Here is a 20,069-nt window from a genome sequence, read left to right as displayed (position 1 = left end):
AAGACCTGGCAATTTGCTTCTGAAAAGTCACAGTCTTGAGAACCCTTTGGAGCACAGTTCTACTCTGACACAATAGGGTCACCATGAATCAGAATCAACTTGATGGCCACTTTTTTTTTTCCCCTCCTTGGAAGGATTAACGAACCTTTGAAATTGACCTAAGGAAAGAACCAGTCTGGTTTCTTTTCTTGAGTTACAGTGACATCTGCTGGTAATGAGCTAGAAAACACCGCGTCTTTGAAAACCCCAAGCCTCTGAACTATGGATGAGGGATTGTTCTCTGGTTTCCTTGGGATAGTTCTCCCATCAGTATCAGTATTGCCCCTAATATTGACTTTACCCACAGAGTCGTGATTTAAAATTTAGATAAAAATTATTTATTGTGTTAACTATCACACATGGGGGAAACCTCTTTTGTGTTAAGAGGGCTTTAGGCTTCGCTCACAGACTTTGTCAATAAAGGAGATCCTATTGAAGCCTGTGAGACTAATCCCTTTTCCCCCGAGAAGAAACAAAAGCACACAGGTTAGTTTTGGCCTGTTCCCTACGCACCATCTGCAGCCTTCTGGTGCATCTCATGGGATCTGGGTGCTCTGAGTTCCCGTACGGATTTTGCTTCAGAATTTGAGTTTTGGAAAATGCAGGAAAGGCAAAATAATACATTCATGTTTTAAATCCTGAGCCAAAATGTCAGGCCAGGCTTCTATTATTGTTAATTGAAAACAGTAGCTTTTCACCCCAGAGCGTGCATTAATCCATTAATTTACCCTCCCTCCCTGGAAAGAAATTTCTGCTTGGCAGAGTTTATTGCTGTGAGGGTTAGGATGGGGGCAATGGGATTATTTTACTTACACCCCTCTACAGGGATACCTGGGAGATGTACCTGATGCCTGTTTGTGATAGGAAAGTAATGTCATAACCCTGGGTTTTTGTGGCAGCTGAAAAGGAAGTTGATTTTGGGTCCTGTTCAGGGTTGGAACCTCAAATAGGGATGAGCAAATCCAACTCGATGATTTCTGTTCACCCAAAATGATTTGCCAGTGAAAAAATGGGAGAAAACCTCTCTCAGGTTCTTCCTGAAGGTCAAGGGTGAATAGCTCAGAATGAAAATGAAGCTTACAGAGTTTAGCTCTAAAATGAGAAGAGTAGTACAATAGGGAGTCTCTGAATGGTGTAAACAGTTAACACCCTTGGCTGCTAACTGAAAGGTTGGAGGTTCAAGTCCACCCAGAGGTACCTTGGAAGAAAGGGCTGGTGATCTACTACTGAAAAATCAGCCACTGAAACGGCCGTGGGGCACAGTTCTAGTCTGACACCTGCAGGGTCACCATGTATTGGGGTTGACTTGGTGACAACTGGTTTTTAATACAATAAGGGGCAGCAGAAGCAGAGAGAAAAAGAAAGCAAACCTACCCATAGAAAAGAGAAGGTGGAGTCTTTCACGAACTGTAGTGAAAAGTTACGCACATCTGCTGAGGTCCTTTTAGTGTGGCGTAAAAAGAATTTTCTCTTACTGCGGCGGGGCTAGGTTTATGTACAGTGAAGCTGAAGATGCCAGTGGTGGGATACTGGCAAATGCACCACCTGGCTTAGGTCTGAGGCCGCGGCCCAGGCGTGAGGGACTGGATTCCAGCCTTGATTGGTCAGTAACTAGCTGACCCTCCTGGGCAACTCTCAGAGCTCTCTAAGCCTCCTATCCTACATCTGAGCGTGATAATATTGATGTATAATGTACATAACGTTTCAAAGTTAATAAAATCTCTCTGTAAATTTCGTGTTTAATATAGGCCCTGCATAGTTTTTATTAAGTTTATTCCTGGTATATTTTTGTTAGCTATTGAAAATAGGATACTTCCTCCCCATCAAACATTTGCACAGGTTATTTATGGTGGATAAATAGAAATCCTATTGGTTTTGGATACTTATTTTGTGTCTAACTGAACTTTTTTATTACCTCTCCCAGTTTTTCTCTTGTTCTTGTTATCGAATCCTATCATCTGCAAATAACAATTCCTTTGCTCCCTTTCCCCTGTTTTTTTTTTTTTTTTTAATGTGAATTGAAAGCATGCAAACAATAGAGAATAATGCAAACAACCCTGTTAGGAACACCTAACTTTATAAAATTGTAAACTATGCTGTTTTTCTTTAGGATTTTAAAATAATATTTCTTTAGGATTTTAAAATAAATTTAATGTTACTCACCATGTAACGCTTCCCAATTCTATTCTTTTTCCTTCCCAGGGGTAATCGATCACCATTGTCATGAATTTGGTGTTTCGCATTCTTACGCATGTTTTTACACTTCATCCAAATATTTAATAAGTCTATAAACATGAAATAGTATTGTTTTTCATGTTTTAAATTTTAGATAAATATTGCAGTGTATATGTATATATATATACACACATACATATACACGTATAATTATGCATACTTATAAATTCTGCAACTTGTTTTTTGTATAAGTTGTGGTTTGGGGAATATAAATTATGGCTTTGTGTTGGTTAACATAACTCAGTTTTATTAATTTTAATTCCATTTTGTGAATATTCTATAATGTATTCATCTGTGTTCTCCTTTTGATGGATGCTTAAGTAGTTTACTTTTTTTTTTTTTTTTGCTATTATAATACTGCACAAATGAGAGATTGGCCCGTAAAATAAATATCAGCCACAAGTACTGTGCTTCTCAAAATAACCATCTAGATAAAACCAAATGGTAACCATTTACCTTAGACCAAAGATGAGAAGGCAAGGGCGGACAGGGAAGCTAGATTAACGGAAACAGAACAACCAAAATGGAAATAACAAGAATGCTGATATATTGTGAACAATACAGCCAATGTCATTGAACAATAGGTATAGAAATTGTTAAGTGAAAACCCAATTTCCTGTGTAAACTTCCACCCAAAACACAATTAAAAAGCAGAACAAAACAAAAAAGCAAGTAATGCTGAAGTAGCATTCTTATACAAGAGTTTTTCTAATGTACATACATAAAAAACAGAGGTGGAATTGCTGGCGGGAAAGGTGTGAACATCTTCAACTTCTTTGTGCCAAATTGTTCTGCAAAGGAGCTGCACTAATTTGCACTCCCTCCTGTAGCACATGGGTGCTCACACTTCCCTTCATCTTGGCAATCTTTGTATTTCAAGATTCATGAGTGTGAAATGGTATCTCGTTGTGTTGTAATTTGCGTTTCCCTGGTTCTAGTGAGACTGATACGTTTTCATTTGCCTACTAGCTATTCATTGTCCTCTTCTATCGGTTACTTGCTCATATGCTTTGTTTATTTTATTTATTGGGTTATCATGTGCGTATTGATTCACAGTTCTTTATAAATTCTACGTGTAAAGCAATTGTCAATTACGTGTTTGCAAATTTTCTGTCTGCAGGCTGTTCTTTCACTTTACTGGTGACATCTCATGCAGACGTTTTATATTTGAATGCTAAATTTTTACCAACCTGCCATTTAAAGTTTGTGCCTTTTGGCTCTTGTTTAAGAAATTCTTCAAGTATAATGTCATCGAGTATTTTCCTAAGTTTTAAAAGTTTGCCTTTTCATATTTAGGCCCTTTAGTAATCTAGACTTAGTCTCTGGGGATGGGAGAAAAACTATTTCGATTTTTTTCCACATGAATAGCCAGTCATCTCAGCCACATTTATTGAAGTGTCCATCCTTTCCCCATTGATATTATCATATACCAAGTTTCTATATATGTATTGGTCTCTGTCTAGGTTCTCTGTTTTATTCCATTGGTCCATTTGCCTCTCCCTTCACCATAGCTACACAAACTTATTTCCATAGCTTCATGGTAAAGTCGTTTCCTGGAGGATTGGGTTCTCCTCCTTGTCCACCCTTTTTACTGTATAGCTCTGAGATTTGACAAATACCTACACTCACGTTACCACCACCGCAATCAGATATGGAAGGTACAGAACAGTTCTATTACCTCTCTAATCTTCTAGTGCCGCTTTGTAGTCAATCCTTCCCTCCACGTCCAGCCCCTGGCAACCAGTGATCTGCCTTCTGTAATACAAATGTCACATAAATAGAATCTGTCTTCTTTCACTTGTTGTTGTTGTTGTTGGTACCATTGAGTTGGTTCTGACTTATAGCAACCCTGTACACAACAGAATGAAACTCTGCCCAGTCCTGCACCATCCCCACAATCTTGTTATGCTTGAACCCATCGTTGCAACCACTGTGTCAATCCATCTCGTTAAGGGTCTTTCTCTTTTTTGCTGACCCTCTACTTTATCAATCATGAAGTCCTTCTGCAGAGACTGATCACTCCTGATAACATGTCCAAAGTATGTGAGATATAGTCTCACCATCTTTGTTTTGAAGAAGCATTCTGGTTGTACTTGTTCCAAGACAGATTTGTTAATTCTTTTGGAAATCTGTGGTATATTCAATATTCTTTGCCAACACCACAATTCAAAGGCATCAATTCTTCTTCCGTTTTCTTTATTCATCGTCTAGCTTTTGCATGCATACGAGGTGATTGAAAACACCATGGCTTGGGACAGGTGCACCTTCAAGGTGACATCTTTCTTTTTTAATACTTAAAGAGGTATTTTGCAACAGATTTGCCTAATGCAATGAGTTCTTTGATTTCCTGACTGCTGCTTCCATGGGCATTGATTGTGGAACCAGGTAAAATGAAATCCTCGACAACTTCAATCTTTTCTCCAATTTATGATGCTGTGGCTTATTGGTCCAGTTGTGAGGGTTTTTGTTTTCTTTAGGTTGAGGTGTAAGTCATACTGAAGCCTGTGGTCTTTGATCTTCACCAATAAGTGCTTCAAGTCCTCTTTACTTTTAGCAAGCAAGGCAGTGTCATCTGCATAATACAGGTTGTTAATGAGTTCCTCCAATCCTGATGCCGAGTTCTTCTTCATATAGTCCAGCTTCTTAGATTATTTGCTCAGCATACAGATTGAAAAGCATGGTGAAAGGATACAACCCTAACACACACCTTTCTTGGCTTTAAACTATGCAGTACCCCCTTGTTATCTTCGAACGACTGCCTTGATCTATGTACAGGTTCCTCAGGAGCACAATGACGTGTTCTGGAATTCCCATACTTTGAAATGTTATCCATAACTTGTCATGATCTTTCACTCAGCTTGATACATTTAAGGTTTCTCCATGCTCTTACAGGTTCAGCAGCTTGTTGATTTTTATTGCAGGGTTGTATTCCTTTGTACGAATGTACCTTACGCTTTGTTTACCTATTTACCAGTTAAAGGAATTTTGGGTAGTTTCCAGATTTTTGCGTGGGTTTTTTTTTTTTTATATTAGGGTTTTATTTCAGATGTTTACAGCTATATTTATGTGTAAATTTGTTCTACTTTTTCTTCTCTTACTAATTTAATAATAACTGCTTTTATTTTCATTTTTTCCATTTTTATTTTATCTTCTGTTTAAAAAATTCTGCTTTAGTTATTATTCCTAAAGGCTGTAAACCTACTGGGATCTCTGCAAAGGAGACGAGATGAGATATTGAGGTTTTAGCACTTGGGAAACCTTGCGTATAAGAGAAGAAGGAGAGAGGCAGTTAGATTTACTGGCAGATTCATGGAGGCACAAGAATGTGTGTTCTTAAAGACTATTTGGTTGACATTGGCCCCAGGACTTCCCATCATAAATATTTCCTGATTCTCCAAGAAATGCTATTTTACTAAATATGAAATTATTAAGATGGCCACTCCTAAGTCCACTTTTTATTTCTTCCTAGGGCTACTCACAGTAAACGTATTCCTCATTTACAGAACCATATATACAGCTGGAGAAAGCCATCTCCCAACACTTCCATTTTTAGATTTTAAATGCAGCCCTAGAGAGGGGAAGAGACTAGCCTGGTAGTTAAGTCCTGCAAGTTGGACTCCACTCCTCATCTTTTGGAGAGTGCATCAGAGGTAGTGGAAGTGTTGAGGCCTACGTGTGGGGACTTAGGAAGCTATATGGAGTATTCAGACAAGACTTTCTGTATCTTCTATTCTTCAGGCAACTTAGGCCTAAGCATAGTTTTTCTGAAGTCAATGATCATTTTATTTGTGCTTTGCTTTACCTTGGGTTAAGACCTGGTATGCAACAATGCAAGAGACAAGGCTTCCACTTTTTTTTCTGAAGAATTCTATTTTATTTCACTGTTCATGGAGGAGCTTTGGGGAACCATGCCCTTTATTTATTTTTTGAGAGGTGACATGATTCGTGTGAAAGAGAATTTTCTATTTTTGTAAGAAAATGGGAGAATATAACGTACCTCCATATCTTTGTACATCCTGTTCCCTCTGTCTGAAATGTGCTTCCTTCACATGTTTAGTTGGAGAGCTTTTACTTCAGCATAAGTCACCTATGTGTCGCCTCTTCAAGGAAGGTGACCTTCTTCCCATCTCTTTAGTCAACTGGGTCAAGTGCTCCCTTTGCAGTGAATTTATAACATACTTCCGTCTTGGTAATTATCACACTGAATTTTAATCGTCAGTTTCCTTGTCTATCTCTTTAATTAGACTGAGTTTCTTGATGTAGTGCTAAGCCTAAAAATTCCACCTTCACTTAAAAATGTGACATTTAACATAGTTTAGATCACTTTGTGGACCGAGCATTGGGTCCGAGAGGGTAACTGAAATATACTCTTTGTAACAGAAATTCTGACAAAGACCTTGGATTGCCAATGTTTTCTTAGGGGAAAAGTTCTACGAGATGCTTTTGCTAACTTTTCTTTCACCCTTGGAACTATCCTGAGTGAAGAGTCTTGGACCACTTCAGTATATAAATTAGAGATTGGAAAATATGATCTATATAAAGACTCATAAAATATGCCTTGATCCTTTTTCCTTTTATCCCTTCCCTTATAACTTTGCTTTTTATAACTCTCTGGGTGATACATTTTAAGGTCTGCCTGTGTCAGACCTGTTTATGATTTATGGCTCTACTGTCTCACCCATCCTTGGCAGAACATTAAAATACCACTGAAGGCTGCATCACCAGCCTAATACTATATTAAAGAGACAAAGACCTAGGACTATCTCCAGGAATAGCTTTCCTGAGTAAACACATCTAGCATACAAATTACATTAATTTTGAAACCAGGGGCATCTTTCTGCAACAAAAGGCTCACCAATTAATTTTTCTGTGGAAACCTGAAGAGTTCAATGATAGATTTGGAGTCCCTGGTTTAAAAACCTGTAGCAAATTTGACCCTAAGAAAAACTACTCAAAATCATTGGGTTTTCTAGGCCAGTGTTTCTCAAATCTTTCTTAGTACTTCTGTGCAGAATTCAATAAAAATACAGAATCTGGTCTCTGTCTCTGGGATTATGGTTTAGCAAGTCTAGGTTGGAACTAGGAGCAAAAGTTCACCTTTAATAGTAAACTTCCATTTTATCCTGATGCAGGAGATTTGGGACCTCTCATTGAGAAGCACTTGCCCTAGCCCTCTTATTGTATGGGAGATCTTTTTGCAGAAGTGAATGTGAGGTGGCACTTGGTTAGGATTCAGAGAAGAACACAACATGGCATGAGAGTCAAGGGCTCTAGCCATCATATGTTGTCATGGAGTGAATGGTCTGAGGGCCCTGAAGAGGAACAATGCTCCTCATATCCTAACTCAATCATTGGGTTGTCATTGTCTATAGGCTCATCCCTTTTTCCCATTAGACATGCCTTTCTTCTCTGTTCTCACAGCGTTGAATACAATGCTCAATTCATGTTTGCTGAAGGCTGAATGTGTGAATGAATCAATAGACAAATAAATGAGTGAATGAGTTGGAATTCTTGACAACTATAGACATACTCAAAGGCCTTCAGCCTAAAGTTTGACCAAACGTGGTAAATACAACCAAAAGAGAATGGTGTTAATGTATGTATATCATCTATCTGTATATCAAATCTAGGTAGTATACCATTGCTTTTGTAAATAATGTTGCAGTGAATATCAGCAACGCATGTGTCTCTTTGTATACATGAGCAAGCATATGTATAAGATAAATTCCTAGAGGTTATATTTTTAGGTAAAAGGGAATATGCATTTAAATTTTTTCAAAATTGTCCTGGACCGTGCACCAATTATATTCTACCAACAATGTGGAAGTGTCTACTTCCCTGTATCTTTGGTGGGGAGATTTTTTTTTAAAGTGAAGAATCGCAGAAGCTTTGCAAATCTATTGCCTGTAAACCTCCCAGGATCAGCCCAGGAACCTGTATGTTTTGATAGCTCCCTGTAAAGTGAGATGTTATTCATATTTGCAAACCACACTATTTCACATTTCTGTGAGTCTGCTACAGAAGGCCTGTGGACCTGCGTTTGGGAACCACAGGGCTGGTGGTGCGTAGTACCTCATATGTACCCAGACTGGAATCCCTGGGCTGTGCAAACTGTTAACACGCTGGGCTGCTTACCAAAAGGTTGGAGATTCGAATCTGCCCAGAGGCACTCTTGGAAGAAAGGCCTGGGAATCTTCCACTGAAAAATTAGCCATTGAAAACCCCATGAAGCGCAGTCCTACTATGACACGCAAGGAGTCGCCATGAGTCAGAATCCACTTAATGGCTACTTTTCCTTTTTTAAACCTGGGCTATAGGTGCTAGCTCCCCATTAAGAAACACCTGAGAAATGGCAAAGTAGGGTTGAAAGTAATGTTCCAGCACCTTGTGGCTTACAGTTCTCCTCTCTTTGCCTTTCTGTGTTCTCAATTTTGTCTCAAGTCTCCCACTTCTCTGGATGAATCACTCAGGAGCTAATGTCTTTTCCACAGGTTCACAAAGATGTACTTTAAACATGTACTCTTTGAGGACACGTTCTTTGATGAGTGCTATTTTGAAGATGTTACATCTACTGATACCTATTTCAAAAATTGCACCATCGAATCAACCATCTTTTACAACACAGGTAAGAACATGGAAAGACTAGAGATAGGTAGACTTGTAACAAGGGTAGATTCATCTTGTCTAAGAATCAAAGAACTAGAAATACTTTAGGACTAGGCAAGTATTCATAGATGCCATTACCAAACCCTAGGATGGAGAAATGGATTCTAGCCTTGAATATGACTCATTTTAGTTGCATAGCGTTGACCAAAATATTTGCTTTATCTGCATCTCAGTTTTATTACATGTAAAATGGAAACAAAAGTTCTAAGCAAGTACTGGGATGTCAACGAGACTGATGGTACATGCTAAGAGTCCTTGATAGGAGTAAAGTGTCACACAGATTTAAAAAAAATCTTCCATGAGGACTGCATTTCATGCACAGGGTGCATTCTTAAAGACCTTGAATAATTTGAATCTTGCAAAATTCCTGACCTATGTTCCCACCATAATAAACCAAAAAGGGAGTTCACATCTTTTTAAAATTTGTGCATAAAGTGAGAGGATGTGAATATTTTAAAATCACACCATTTAAAATTTCCGTGATTAAAAAAGTTACAAAATTCCACCACTTCACCATTTCTTGTTACATTTATTACTCTTATTATATACAGGGAGTTGGGCTATGAGGAAACTAATTGGGCTTTCCCAGGGCTTTGCCTATATTGTCGCAAGAGGAAATGTGCTATTATTAACCCCGTCTTAGGAAATTGAGGCTTAAGTAACATGCTTGATGCCACAGTTGGCAAGCTTGGATGAATTCATCAATTGTTTGGCTCTAAATTCTGTGATCTTTCCAGCAAACTATAGTCATGCACAGCATAACATCCATTCGAGCAACATCTGACCGCATATATGTCCATGATCCTATAAGGTTAATTATAATAGAGTTCAGAAATCCCAGTCGGAGAATGGGATATAGCAGACCTAACATCAAAGACAGAAAAAATTGTCCAAGCTGTTAAAGGCTAGGCTCTACTGAAAGCTACAAGGCTAACAAAAATGTTAGATATGGAGAAATTGCTAATGATGTGGTATGAAGACCAAACACAAAAGTAAACCCCTCACAGCACGTTGATGATCACTGCTAAGGCGCAAAACTTGCTTGAGATGCTTAAAGAAAAAAGCAAGACAGACTACTATATTGAGTTTAGTGATGGCTCTGGATGGTTCAAATGCTTCAAACGTATTCCCCTGCCTGATGTGAAAGTGAGGGGTGAGTCTGTGAGGACTGATGCAAAGGCAGCAGAAGAATTTGTTGAAATCTTAGATAAACTAGGTGTTCACACAATGTCCAAATCACAGAACATTTCGTGGACGTCAAGGGACGCATGATTGTACTCGCGTTAAATGCAGATCTGTGCTTTCTCCCTGACATCTACACTGAGGGATAGTTTATGCAAGAACATCTTTGTCCTCCATGATGTCAGCCTCAAGAGGTTCCATATCTAGCCTCCAAATATTCCTGAGTCTCTTAGTCATCCTTTATGGGGTTTAACTTCCTGGATTTCTTTTTAATTTAAACTTAAAATAATGAAAATGTGTTCCATAAATTCACTACTTTTCTCTAAAAACTGGTATTTCCTTTTATTTTCTCCTCTTAAGTTTCAATGGTGCCTCTTCATTTGTATATTCCAAGCATGGGGATTTTTGAAACACTTGTAATCATGAGATGTCAGAGCTCAGAGAAGCAATAGAGATGGCATGGCCACTCCTTTATTTATAGATGAAGTCTCAGGGAGGTTAGAGGGGTCACCCGCAGAGCCAGCTCCCCACACCCAGGTTTCCTAAGAGCCTATTTATCGCTCTTTCTGCTAGAACAGTTGGTCTTAGAAGATACCAGAAGAATAACAAATGGTTTTCTGGATGGGCTGTGCAGTGATGGGGTAGATCTGGGCCTGCCTCTCTTGTCTTCTGCTATATGTAAGTTGAGTAGCCGTGGAGGAGAGGCCAAAGTGCTGTGGCCCTCAGGGTCACCTCATTGGTACAGTCAGAGACCTTACCCAGGTTTGAGAGATGATGTATTTAAAAGTGCTTCTCAACTAATGTTAGTTTCCTTTCCTCTTCTTTAAAGAAACGTGAACAGGTCATTACAGTTGTAGAAGTTTCTCTATTCATCCATAGCTGGCTACAACTTACCTTTATTTTGAGAATGTCTGATGTTCAAAAGCCTACTTTCATCCCTGACCCTGCTGTCCCCAGCCACTCTCCACATTACATGAACCAAAGATTCCTTTTCTCCTCAGACCTTTACGAACATAAGTTTATCAACTGTCGGTTTATCAATTCCACCTTTCTGGAGCAGAAGGAGGGCTGCCACATGGACTTTGAGCAAGACAATGACTTCCTGATTTACCTCGTCAGCTTCCTCGGCAGCCTGTCTGTCTTGCCTGGGAACATCATTTCAGCCCTGCTCATGGATAGAATAGGAAGGCTGAAGATGATTGGTGAGTGATTAGCCCATCCGTGCTCCAATGGTCCAGAGCAGTGGCTTTCAGAATGTATTAAAGAAGTTAAAGAAGTGATTTTTTTTTTCCTTAAAGAAATCTTCCATAGGAAACCCAAACTGATTCTGTTCTTGTTAAAGATGGGGGTCATGGAGCCCCACCCCGTTGGGTCCCATCAGTAGCACCAAGGAGGGCTCTGTGGAAATAGAAACTGCTGGTCCAGGGGAGAGACTCTTTAATTTCACACTAAGCAGCTCTGGAACAGGCACTTATCCTAGTGGCACCTCAGTGTCTCACCTGGAAAATAAGATACTAGAAATATCCACTCTGCCTGCTTCATAAGATCAATGTCAGAAAAGCGTATAAAGTGCTCTTAAATGATAGTGTGAAGGCTTTAAAGAAAGCTTATTGCTTATGATTATTTAAGAATAATAACACAATTGTAGCAAAAAGAGTTTGGGCTTTGGAGTAGACTTTGAACGTGTTACTTTATTCCCCTGGGTCTCTCAGCTTCCTTATCTATTAGGTGAAGATACCTATAACTAGATGGTAGGATTGTGTGAGGAGGGACTGTGATGTACACAAAACACCTTGAAGTACTTGGTGCATTGTAGGGTCTCAAAACCAGGCAGTGGTGGCTTACATAGAATTCTTGCCTCCCGTGTGGGATACCTGATTAATTCCTAACCAGTGCACCTCATGTACAGCCATCGCCCATCTGTCAGTGGAGGCTTGCATTTTGCCATGATGCTTAATAGATTACAGTGGAAGAAAGGCCTGATGATCTACTTTAGAAAATAGGCCAATGAAAACCCTATGGATCACAACAGTATGATCCGCAACTGATCATGGGGCTGGTGCAAGACTGGGCAACGTTTTGTTCTCTTGTGCATGAGGTTGCCATGAGTTGGGGGCTGACTCAGAGGCAGCCAACAACATGGGTTTCAAAAATGGTAGCTGTATTCACATATGCCTTGCCTCATTCCCTGGAGTATCTGCAGCAGTTGGTAACAGAAGCACATTAGGGCCAGGGAAAATGCATATTACAGTATGAGTCAAGGTCAGGGCTAAGGGTAGGGTGGACAACACATTAATAAATGTGCTATTAAGTGTTTGCCCTTGGGAAGTCATTGATCAGTAGAATGAATACCAAGCTTCCTGGTGTGAAAGCTCAAAGGGTAACAAAATAAGTCACATTGTCAGAGAGGGAAAAATTGATCAAGTCTTCATGGGAAGGAAGTCTTTTCCTAGGATTTGTTTCATATTGAATTTTATTATTATAAATAGTAAAATTAATATTCAGAATGGTGAGCACAAGAGATGTCTGTGAGTTCAGCTTTTTAATCTTGTGGGGAGGATGGAGTCCTGTCTTAAGTAGGACCCACTGCGCCGCCTCCCCTATTAGAGGCAGAAGCCACATGAGGGATGGGACAAGGGCTCACTAATATCTTGGTGCCTGCCAGAGAGCCCCACTTAGTCATGCTGCTGAAGTGACCGGAACCAATTAGGACAGTCACTTTCCTAGATAAGCCCAAGGCACCAAGCTTTTCAGCAGAAGGTGCTACAAGATGGTTGCCGTTGTTGAATCAGCTCTGACTCATGACAACCTTATGTATAACGGAACAAAACGTTGCCCAGTCCAGCACCATCTTTATGATTGTCGGCATGTTGAGTCCATTGTTGTGCTATTGTGTCAACCCATTTCTTTGAGGGTTTCCCTTGTTGTCGCTGACCCTCTACTTTACCAACCATGATGTCCTTTTCTAGTAATTGGTCTTTCCTGATGATGTGTCCCAAGTAAGCAAGTCAAAGTCTCGGTATGGTGTAAAAATCCTACGGCTGGAAGTCAGGCGGTCGTCTCTACCAAAATTAGCTTTATGAGCTGATGGAGTTCTGCTTTTCTGAGCTTCTGTTTCATAATTGTTAAAATTATAACTCTGTTTGCTCAAGTGCTCAAGTGAGATGAGGGGCATGAGAGTAAACCTATGACATTTCTTCCATTTTGTTACCAGGCTTTGAGCCCTGGGGTCTAAAAGTGAGGTTCTATGTTATGTCCTGGGGTAGCCTGGTAAGTTCTTGTGAAGGCAGGGTCTACAGGGCCACCAGGTCAATGAGAATGACCCACCACCTGGATTGGCTGTACACTCCTACCTGAGAAGCAGAAGGCAAGTTGGCACAGGTGGCAGGCAGGGCACCATTGAAACCCTTCTTGTCATCATGGCTGCATCCCAGATCAAAACTGATTTCTATAATATTACAAAAAGGTATGCTTCTGCCCCAAATTAGATATCTAGAACTAATATTTAATCACTTTTTTATAGTCTAGTCTTTTATTAACGTCTGTACTTTGCTTCTGAGCTAGATCGAAAACTCCTTAAGCACTCAGTGCCATCTTTGTCTCTGTACCTGCCCCCCATCTTTAGTAAAAAGCCTGGCACACCATAGATGAACTGTGACATTCTCAGTAAATAGAAGCTACTCAATAGATCTCTGTTCCACCTTGTCATGGTGGAATGTGGGTGACCTGCTTTGAAATAGCCTTACGCATGGTCCACCTGAACTAGCTGATGAAGCCTCATTTGTCCTGCTTACTCTGCCAAGCCATTTCCTGGTTAGAAGTGGTTTTTTGTTAACAGCAGATGATGACGTTACTCATTTATTCACTCAACAAACATGTAATACTCTCTCTCTGCCAGACTTTGTGGAAGGCTGCAGGAATCCAACAGTAGTTGAGACAGACAATATCCCTGTGCTTAAGGAGCAATGGCCTATTGGGAAAGACAGACATAAACTAGAAGGTCCATTTAACAAACACTTATGAAGTGCTTATTATTGGTCAGGCTTTGCTGTACGCATTTTTATTAATTTTTGTAAACATTAACGTATTTAACCCTCATAATAATCCTGTAAGGTAGTACTATTTTTATGAACATTTTACAGTTGGGGAAAGTGAGGCAGCACAGAGAAATAAAGTGCCTTGCAAAGGGTTGTCCCGGTAATAAGTAGTGAAGCTGGGATTTGAACTCAGCCTCTCAATTACAAGGGGAAGAAGGATTATGAAATTGGAAGTACAGTGGGCCATAGGCCTATCACGAGAGGACTAATGTAGTTGAAGGGTCAAGGAAGGCCTTCCTAGCACTTCATTTATTTGATGATAATGTCACATATTCTACAAACATTTGCTCAACATTTATTATAAACAAAGCACCACGGCTGCCCATTAGGAGGGACGCATGCATGTGGAGTTCTCATGGCACTTGTGGTCCAGCAGGTGGCAGTCTCCTCCCCATTCTAGCTCCCTCCTAGTTATTCGGGAAGAAGTTACCAGGTCACCTGTTCATAACCCTACACCTTCCCAGGCTCAGCAAAATCCAGAACAGCTATCATCTCCCAGCTCATCAGCAGGGTGTGGGATTAGTCTTGACTACCTCAGGTTTGAAGGCTGAGATTCCAGGCTGAGGCCTCCCAGGGAGGCATTTCTCAGAGACCATGCTAACATTCTGGTTTTGGGTATTCAGAGTGCATCCCTCCTCCCAGGTCCTGATCCCTAGTGAGGAAGCGATGCTTTTTTTCCCAGCTGGTTGTTTGGGACCTGCTTTCTTACCTCCTTTCCACTAACCTTATTCCCACCTCATGTACAGTCAGATTCCTCGTCTGTAACCTGTTCTGTTTTGACCCATATCTACCCTGAACTTCCAAACTCCTCTGGGTTAGACTTACTAGATTTGGGCAGGATTTGACACAGGCTTCTTTCGATTGACTCCCTTACCATTCACTGTATCAGCTAGAGTCCTCGAAGGAAAAATAATTCACCCCAGAGGGTTCCAGTGAAGAGACTTTATTGATGGGACTTCTTATAGAGGTGTGGGAAGGGCTACAGGAACAAATAAAGCAAGAGAGGCACCCAGAGACTAGCAACACTGGCAAGCAGTTACCACCTCTAGGGCCCCAGGAATGAGGGGATAAAATGATATTAACAGCCCAATGAGAGCTGGAACCATGGAGGGGATCTGCCTGTCAAGGGAGTCCTGGTATGCAGTCCACCAGGGTTCACTTCTTAGGGCACGGAGCAGGGCTGAAAAGGGCAGATCATATATTTGGAGTGGGGATGGGGATAAGTGGAGAATACCCACCACAGCCCTTCTTCAGGTTTTCCTCTGTAGCCCATTTACACACATGTCCTTACTAGAATGTAAGCTCTGTGAGAATGGGGGTATTTGACATTGATGTATCGCTGGAGTGTTGAACAATGTCTGGCACACAATGGTTTCTCAAAAAATATTTCCCTCTGCCCCATCCCCATTCATTCTGGGCTGGGAAGCCCCACACAGTGGTGACTTTGTAATTCTTCCTGGAGGTTAACTGTGGTGACCTGATCTATGCAGAGAGCTCTAATGCCATGGACTGGATGTCACATAGGGGGTCAAGCTGATGTTTCTCCATGTGGATGTTGGTAATGTTACTTCATGTGTACCTGTGGGAGATGGGACCAGACCTTTGAGTAAGAGTCTTGCCCATGGGTGTATAATAAGGAATTTGGCCTTGTCTAAAGAGGATCTGGCTTTTGCCCTTGGTTTCTGGGAGGTAATCTATGGTATACCTGATAGAGGTATCCTTGTTTAGGTGTGGGTTGATCACATTGAATCCTGGGTTGGGGCAGGCCGCACCCAATAGTCCTAAGCTTAAGGCTGGTCATGTCAGAAAGACCAACCAAGTGATTTAGAGTAACGGCTTTAACTCACACAGTATTGGTTCATGTGGAGACTGGAATCAACCACATGGGCAATCAATCAGCCAATCAACCATGCCTATGTAATGGAACCCCAATAAAAACTGTGAACACTGAGGCTTGGATGGGCTTCCATGGTTAGGAATACTCTGTGAATTTTGTCACACAATGATACTTGGAGAGTATTATGTCCTAACTTCTTAGAGAGATGGCAACAAAGTCTCCATGTTTTACCTCCATCTGCACTCTGCTCTATGTTTCAGTTTCTTTGGCTGATTCTAATTTGTATCTTTTCCCTGTAGTAAATCATAACCATGAGTATGATAGCTTTCAATGAGTTCTGTGAGCACTTCTAGTAACCTATTGAACAGGAGAGTGGTTTTTGGAAGTCTTCAAAGTTGCAGTTGGCTTCAGAAGCGAGGACTGTCTTGAGGATTGTGCCTTTCAACTTTGTAGTTAGCCTTAAACTCTTCACAATGGGGTTCATGTTTCTTTGTGCCTTTGATCTTCCTCCGTAGGTGGCTCTATGCTAATCTCGGCAGTCTGCTGCTTCTTCCTGTTTTTTGGCAATAGTGAATCTGCGATGATTGGCTGGCAGTGCCTGTTCTGTGGGACCAGCATTGCCGCCTGGAATGCTCTGGATGTGATCACAGTGGAGCTGTATCCTACCAACCAGAGGTCAGTTTTACCAGGACTTTCCTGAAGGACTTGTTTGGACTTCTTTGGCAAAAGGCTATGTGCTCACTCAGTCCTTCACCATTTTGGTCATCTTGGTTCTCTACGATCTGAGATGTCTATTGGCTGTTGAGTTTCTCCTGCATGGGGGTTAGCATAGGCCTGGAAGTGGGCAGGTAGGGCTTGATATGCATATGAAAGCTGGACAATGAATAAGGAAGACCAAGAAGAATAGATGCCTTTGAATTATGGTGTTTGAAAAGAATATTGAATATACCATGGACTGCTAAAAGAACGAACAAATCTGTCTTGGAAGAAGTACAACAAGAATGCTTCTTAGAGGCAAGGATGGTGAGACTTTGTCTCACATACTTTGGACATGTTGTCAGGAGGGACCAGTACAGAGAAAGACATCATGCTTGGTAAAGTAGAGGGTCAGCAAAAGAGAGGAAGACCTTCAACGAGATGGATTGACACAGTGGCTACAATAATGTGCTCAAGCATAATACTGATTGTGAAGTTGGTACAGGACTGGGCAATGTTTCACTCTGTTGTATATAGGGTCGCTATGAGTCAGAACTGACTTGACAGCACCTAACAACAATACCAGTATCTGCCACAAAAGGATTGAGGGTGTTATTAAAGGGGGGGCACTTTTTGCTTTGCAAACTTCTTCCTGCATTCAGTATTTCACAATAAGCATGTGTTGTTTTTAGGTGCTGTCAAGTCAATTCCAATTCATAACAACCCTATGTACATCAGAATGAAACACTGTCTGATCTTGTGCCATCCCCACAGTAGTTGCTATGTTTGAGCCCATTGTTTCAGCCACTGTGTCAATCCATCTTGTTGAGGGTCTTCTTCTTTTTCGCTGACTCTCTACTTTACAAAGCATGATGTCTTTCTCCAGGGGACTGGTCATTCCTGATAACATATCCAAAGTATGTGAGATGAAGACTTGCTATCTTTCCTTCTAAGGAGTGTTCTGGCTTGTAATTCTTCCAGGACAGATTTGTTTGTTCTTCTAGCAGTCCATAGCATATTCAATAATCTTTACTGATACCATAATTCAAAGGCATCAATTCTTCTCGGTCTGCCCAGCTTTTGCATGCATATGAGGTGATTGAAAATACTATGGCTTGGGTCAGGCCTACCTTAGTCCTCAAAATGACGTCTTTGCTTTTTAACGCTTTAAAGAGGTATTTTGTAGCACAATAAGCATGTAATTCATGTAAAAAATTTTGAAAAGAGAATTATTTTAAGAGAAAAGAAAAAAAAAAAAAAAACTTGAAGAAAATACTCCAAAATGTTAATAGTGGTTGTTGGCTTTCAGTGGTGAGGTTATACATACATGGTTGTTTTCCTACATCTTTCTATGAATCTGTATTTCCAAATTTGATTAAAATGGGAAGCTGTTACTTCTATATTTAGGAATAAATTGTCTCCCACGATCTCACTATACATTGCCCCCAACAAGGGAAAAAACAAAGAAACAAACCCACAACAAACAACCAAGCCCCACTCATCTGCTGAGGCCCACCTTGTGTCTTTCAGAATTACTCACTTTCGTGTTCTTTTATAGGGCAACAGCCTTTGGCATCCTCAATGGATTATGCAAATTCGGTGCCATCTTGGGAAACACCATCTTTTCTTCTTTTGTTGGGGTAACCAAAGTTGTCCCCATCCTTCTGGCTGCTTCTTCCCTGGTGGGAGGTGGCCTGATTGCCCTCCGGCTGCCAGAGACTCGAGAACAAGTCCTGATGTAAACAACCTAAGGAGAAAGGAAAGATCTGAAGAACCTTGTCCAGGATACCTTAAAGACACTTCTCGTCTGTCACTGTCCAGAGGAGACCTTGGATAGCACAGGAAGAGAAGCTGATTTTGTGACCTCTAGTTTAGGACTAATTTCAGTGGTTAATATGCTTGTAACTCAGGTGACTGATTTGGGGGTGCCCAAGTCACCCTTAGAATCACAGAACTTGGCTTCAGGTCTCCCCAGCCCAGTATTGAGAAGAAAGGTAACACTGTCCAGTGAGTCAACTCTCTAAGCAAGAAGTATGCATTTCCCCAGTGGGGTGCAAGGACTTATTTGCATTTCAAAATGATTTTGTGGGTGAGAAACACTCAAGCTCCTCCATAAAACTCCCCGGAGCCCAATGACCTAACATATTGACTTGGCTGGAAGTTAGATCCATCAAACAAATATTGGATTTGAAGTACAGGATACATATATTTTTGCATTTAAAAGTATTACTGATCATATTTTCCATTTGAAAATTGGCACAATAGTATTAAAGATACTCTGATATAAAAACCAAATATTTGAGCAATATCCATAGAGACCTACTTTCTCCCCAAGTGTCCTAAGCTTTCTATGATGATTAAGTAGCAAATTTAAAAATGATATTTATTCCTTATTCTCTATTAAAAGAAAATTAGGATAGGTATTCTGTGAACTAAGTTTGTACATAACTGTATTTGGGATTAATTTCCAAATGTGGTTCTGCAAATATTTGCCAGCATTTTCGCCATATTTTGGGAGGATTTGGTGTGTGATGTTCCAGGAAATTGGGTCTGACTGAACGAAACGCAAGCACAATTTCTAATAGCCATTTAACTTGCTGTCGGGAAGATCCACTTAGCAAACTCACAGTGTACAGTTCTTTTAATCCAGGCACTTTTCTTTGTGTGCGTGGTGTAGTTACTTTTCTCTTACACAAATCACGTATGAAACTCAAGCTTACCGTCTGCAGTACTGGAATTTGACTTTGCTGCTCACCCAGAAACAACATGAGATGTGTTCCGTGGCCTCTGGCATTCTCTTTGTTGGAAAGAACAAGACACTGTGGACTATGTGGGGGATTAAGGGAAGGATGGGAGAGTGTAGCCACAGTCTTCAAAAGTATAGATCCTTTCAGTTTGTTGTAGAAGTAAACCATGATTTGTGTTTGTTATAACTGGTCGGGTCCTGTGGGAAATCTATACCATGTGTCCCAGGTCCAGGGGTTTTGAATCAGATGTTATTGGGGTGGGAAGTAGGAGGTATAAAGGATGTCTCGGTTTTTCTTCTGTGCTCCAAGAAAACTATTCCCTGAGAATCCAGTTTGGAACACTATGGGGCTGGAGGTGGGGAGAAGGCTAAAACAAACTGCCCTGGCAAGGGTCAGCAATAGATTGAAGCCTTTTTCTTGACTACATAGAAAAGGAACGACTTTTTTTTAATCACTCAAAACTGTCTCGCAATGGAAGGGACAGTGAACTACGAGCTCCTGCCACTGGAGGTGAACTCGTGGAAGCCAGGTGAACATCAGCCTGCAGAACCGGTTCTCTGAGTTGGTTCA

The 20,069-nt window shown here is 40.7% G+C and overlaps 1 protein-coding gene across 2 annotated transcripts in view; it reads left to right on the top strand.

The window, feature by feature from the left end:
* SV2B (synaptic vesicle glycoprotein 2B) overlaps positions 1–18,883 on the top strand; it is a 76,139-nt gene extending 57,256 nt beyond the window's left edge. The window contains exons 9-12 of one of the 2 annotated variants that reach the window (XM_003413901.4): positions 8,766–8,899; positions 11,124–11,324; positions 16,572–16,731; positions 18,311–18,883. In XM_003413901.4, coding sequence (XP_003413949.2) covers positions 8,766–8,899; positions 11,124–11,324; positions 16,572–16,731; positions 18,311–18,494 — 679 coding nt within the window. In that variant the 3' untranslated portion in view covers positions 18,495–18,883. The remainder of the gene's footprint in view (positions 1–8,765; positions 8,900–11,123; positions 11,325–16,571; positions 16,732–18,310) is intronic. The other variant, XM_023553049.2, reaches the window with a different exon arrangement.
* Positions 18,884–20,069: the final 1,186 nt, after the last annotated feature.

This window comes from Loxodonta africana, chromosome 13, assembly GCF_030014295.1.
Source record: "Loxodonta africana isolate mLoxAfr1 chromosome 13, mLoxAfr1.hap2, whole genome shotgun sequence".
In the NCBI taxonomy this organism is placed as follows: Eukaryota; Metazoa; Chordata; class Mammalia; order Proboscidea; family Elephantidae; genus Loxodonta; species Loxodonta africana.
The sequence above is the reverse complement of the archived record's forward strand: the minus strand, read 5'-3'. Positions and strand labels throughout refer to the sequence as shown.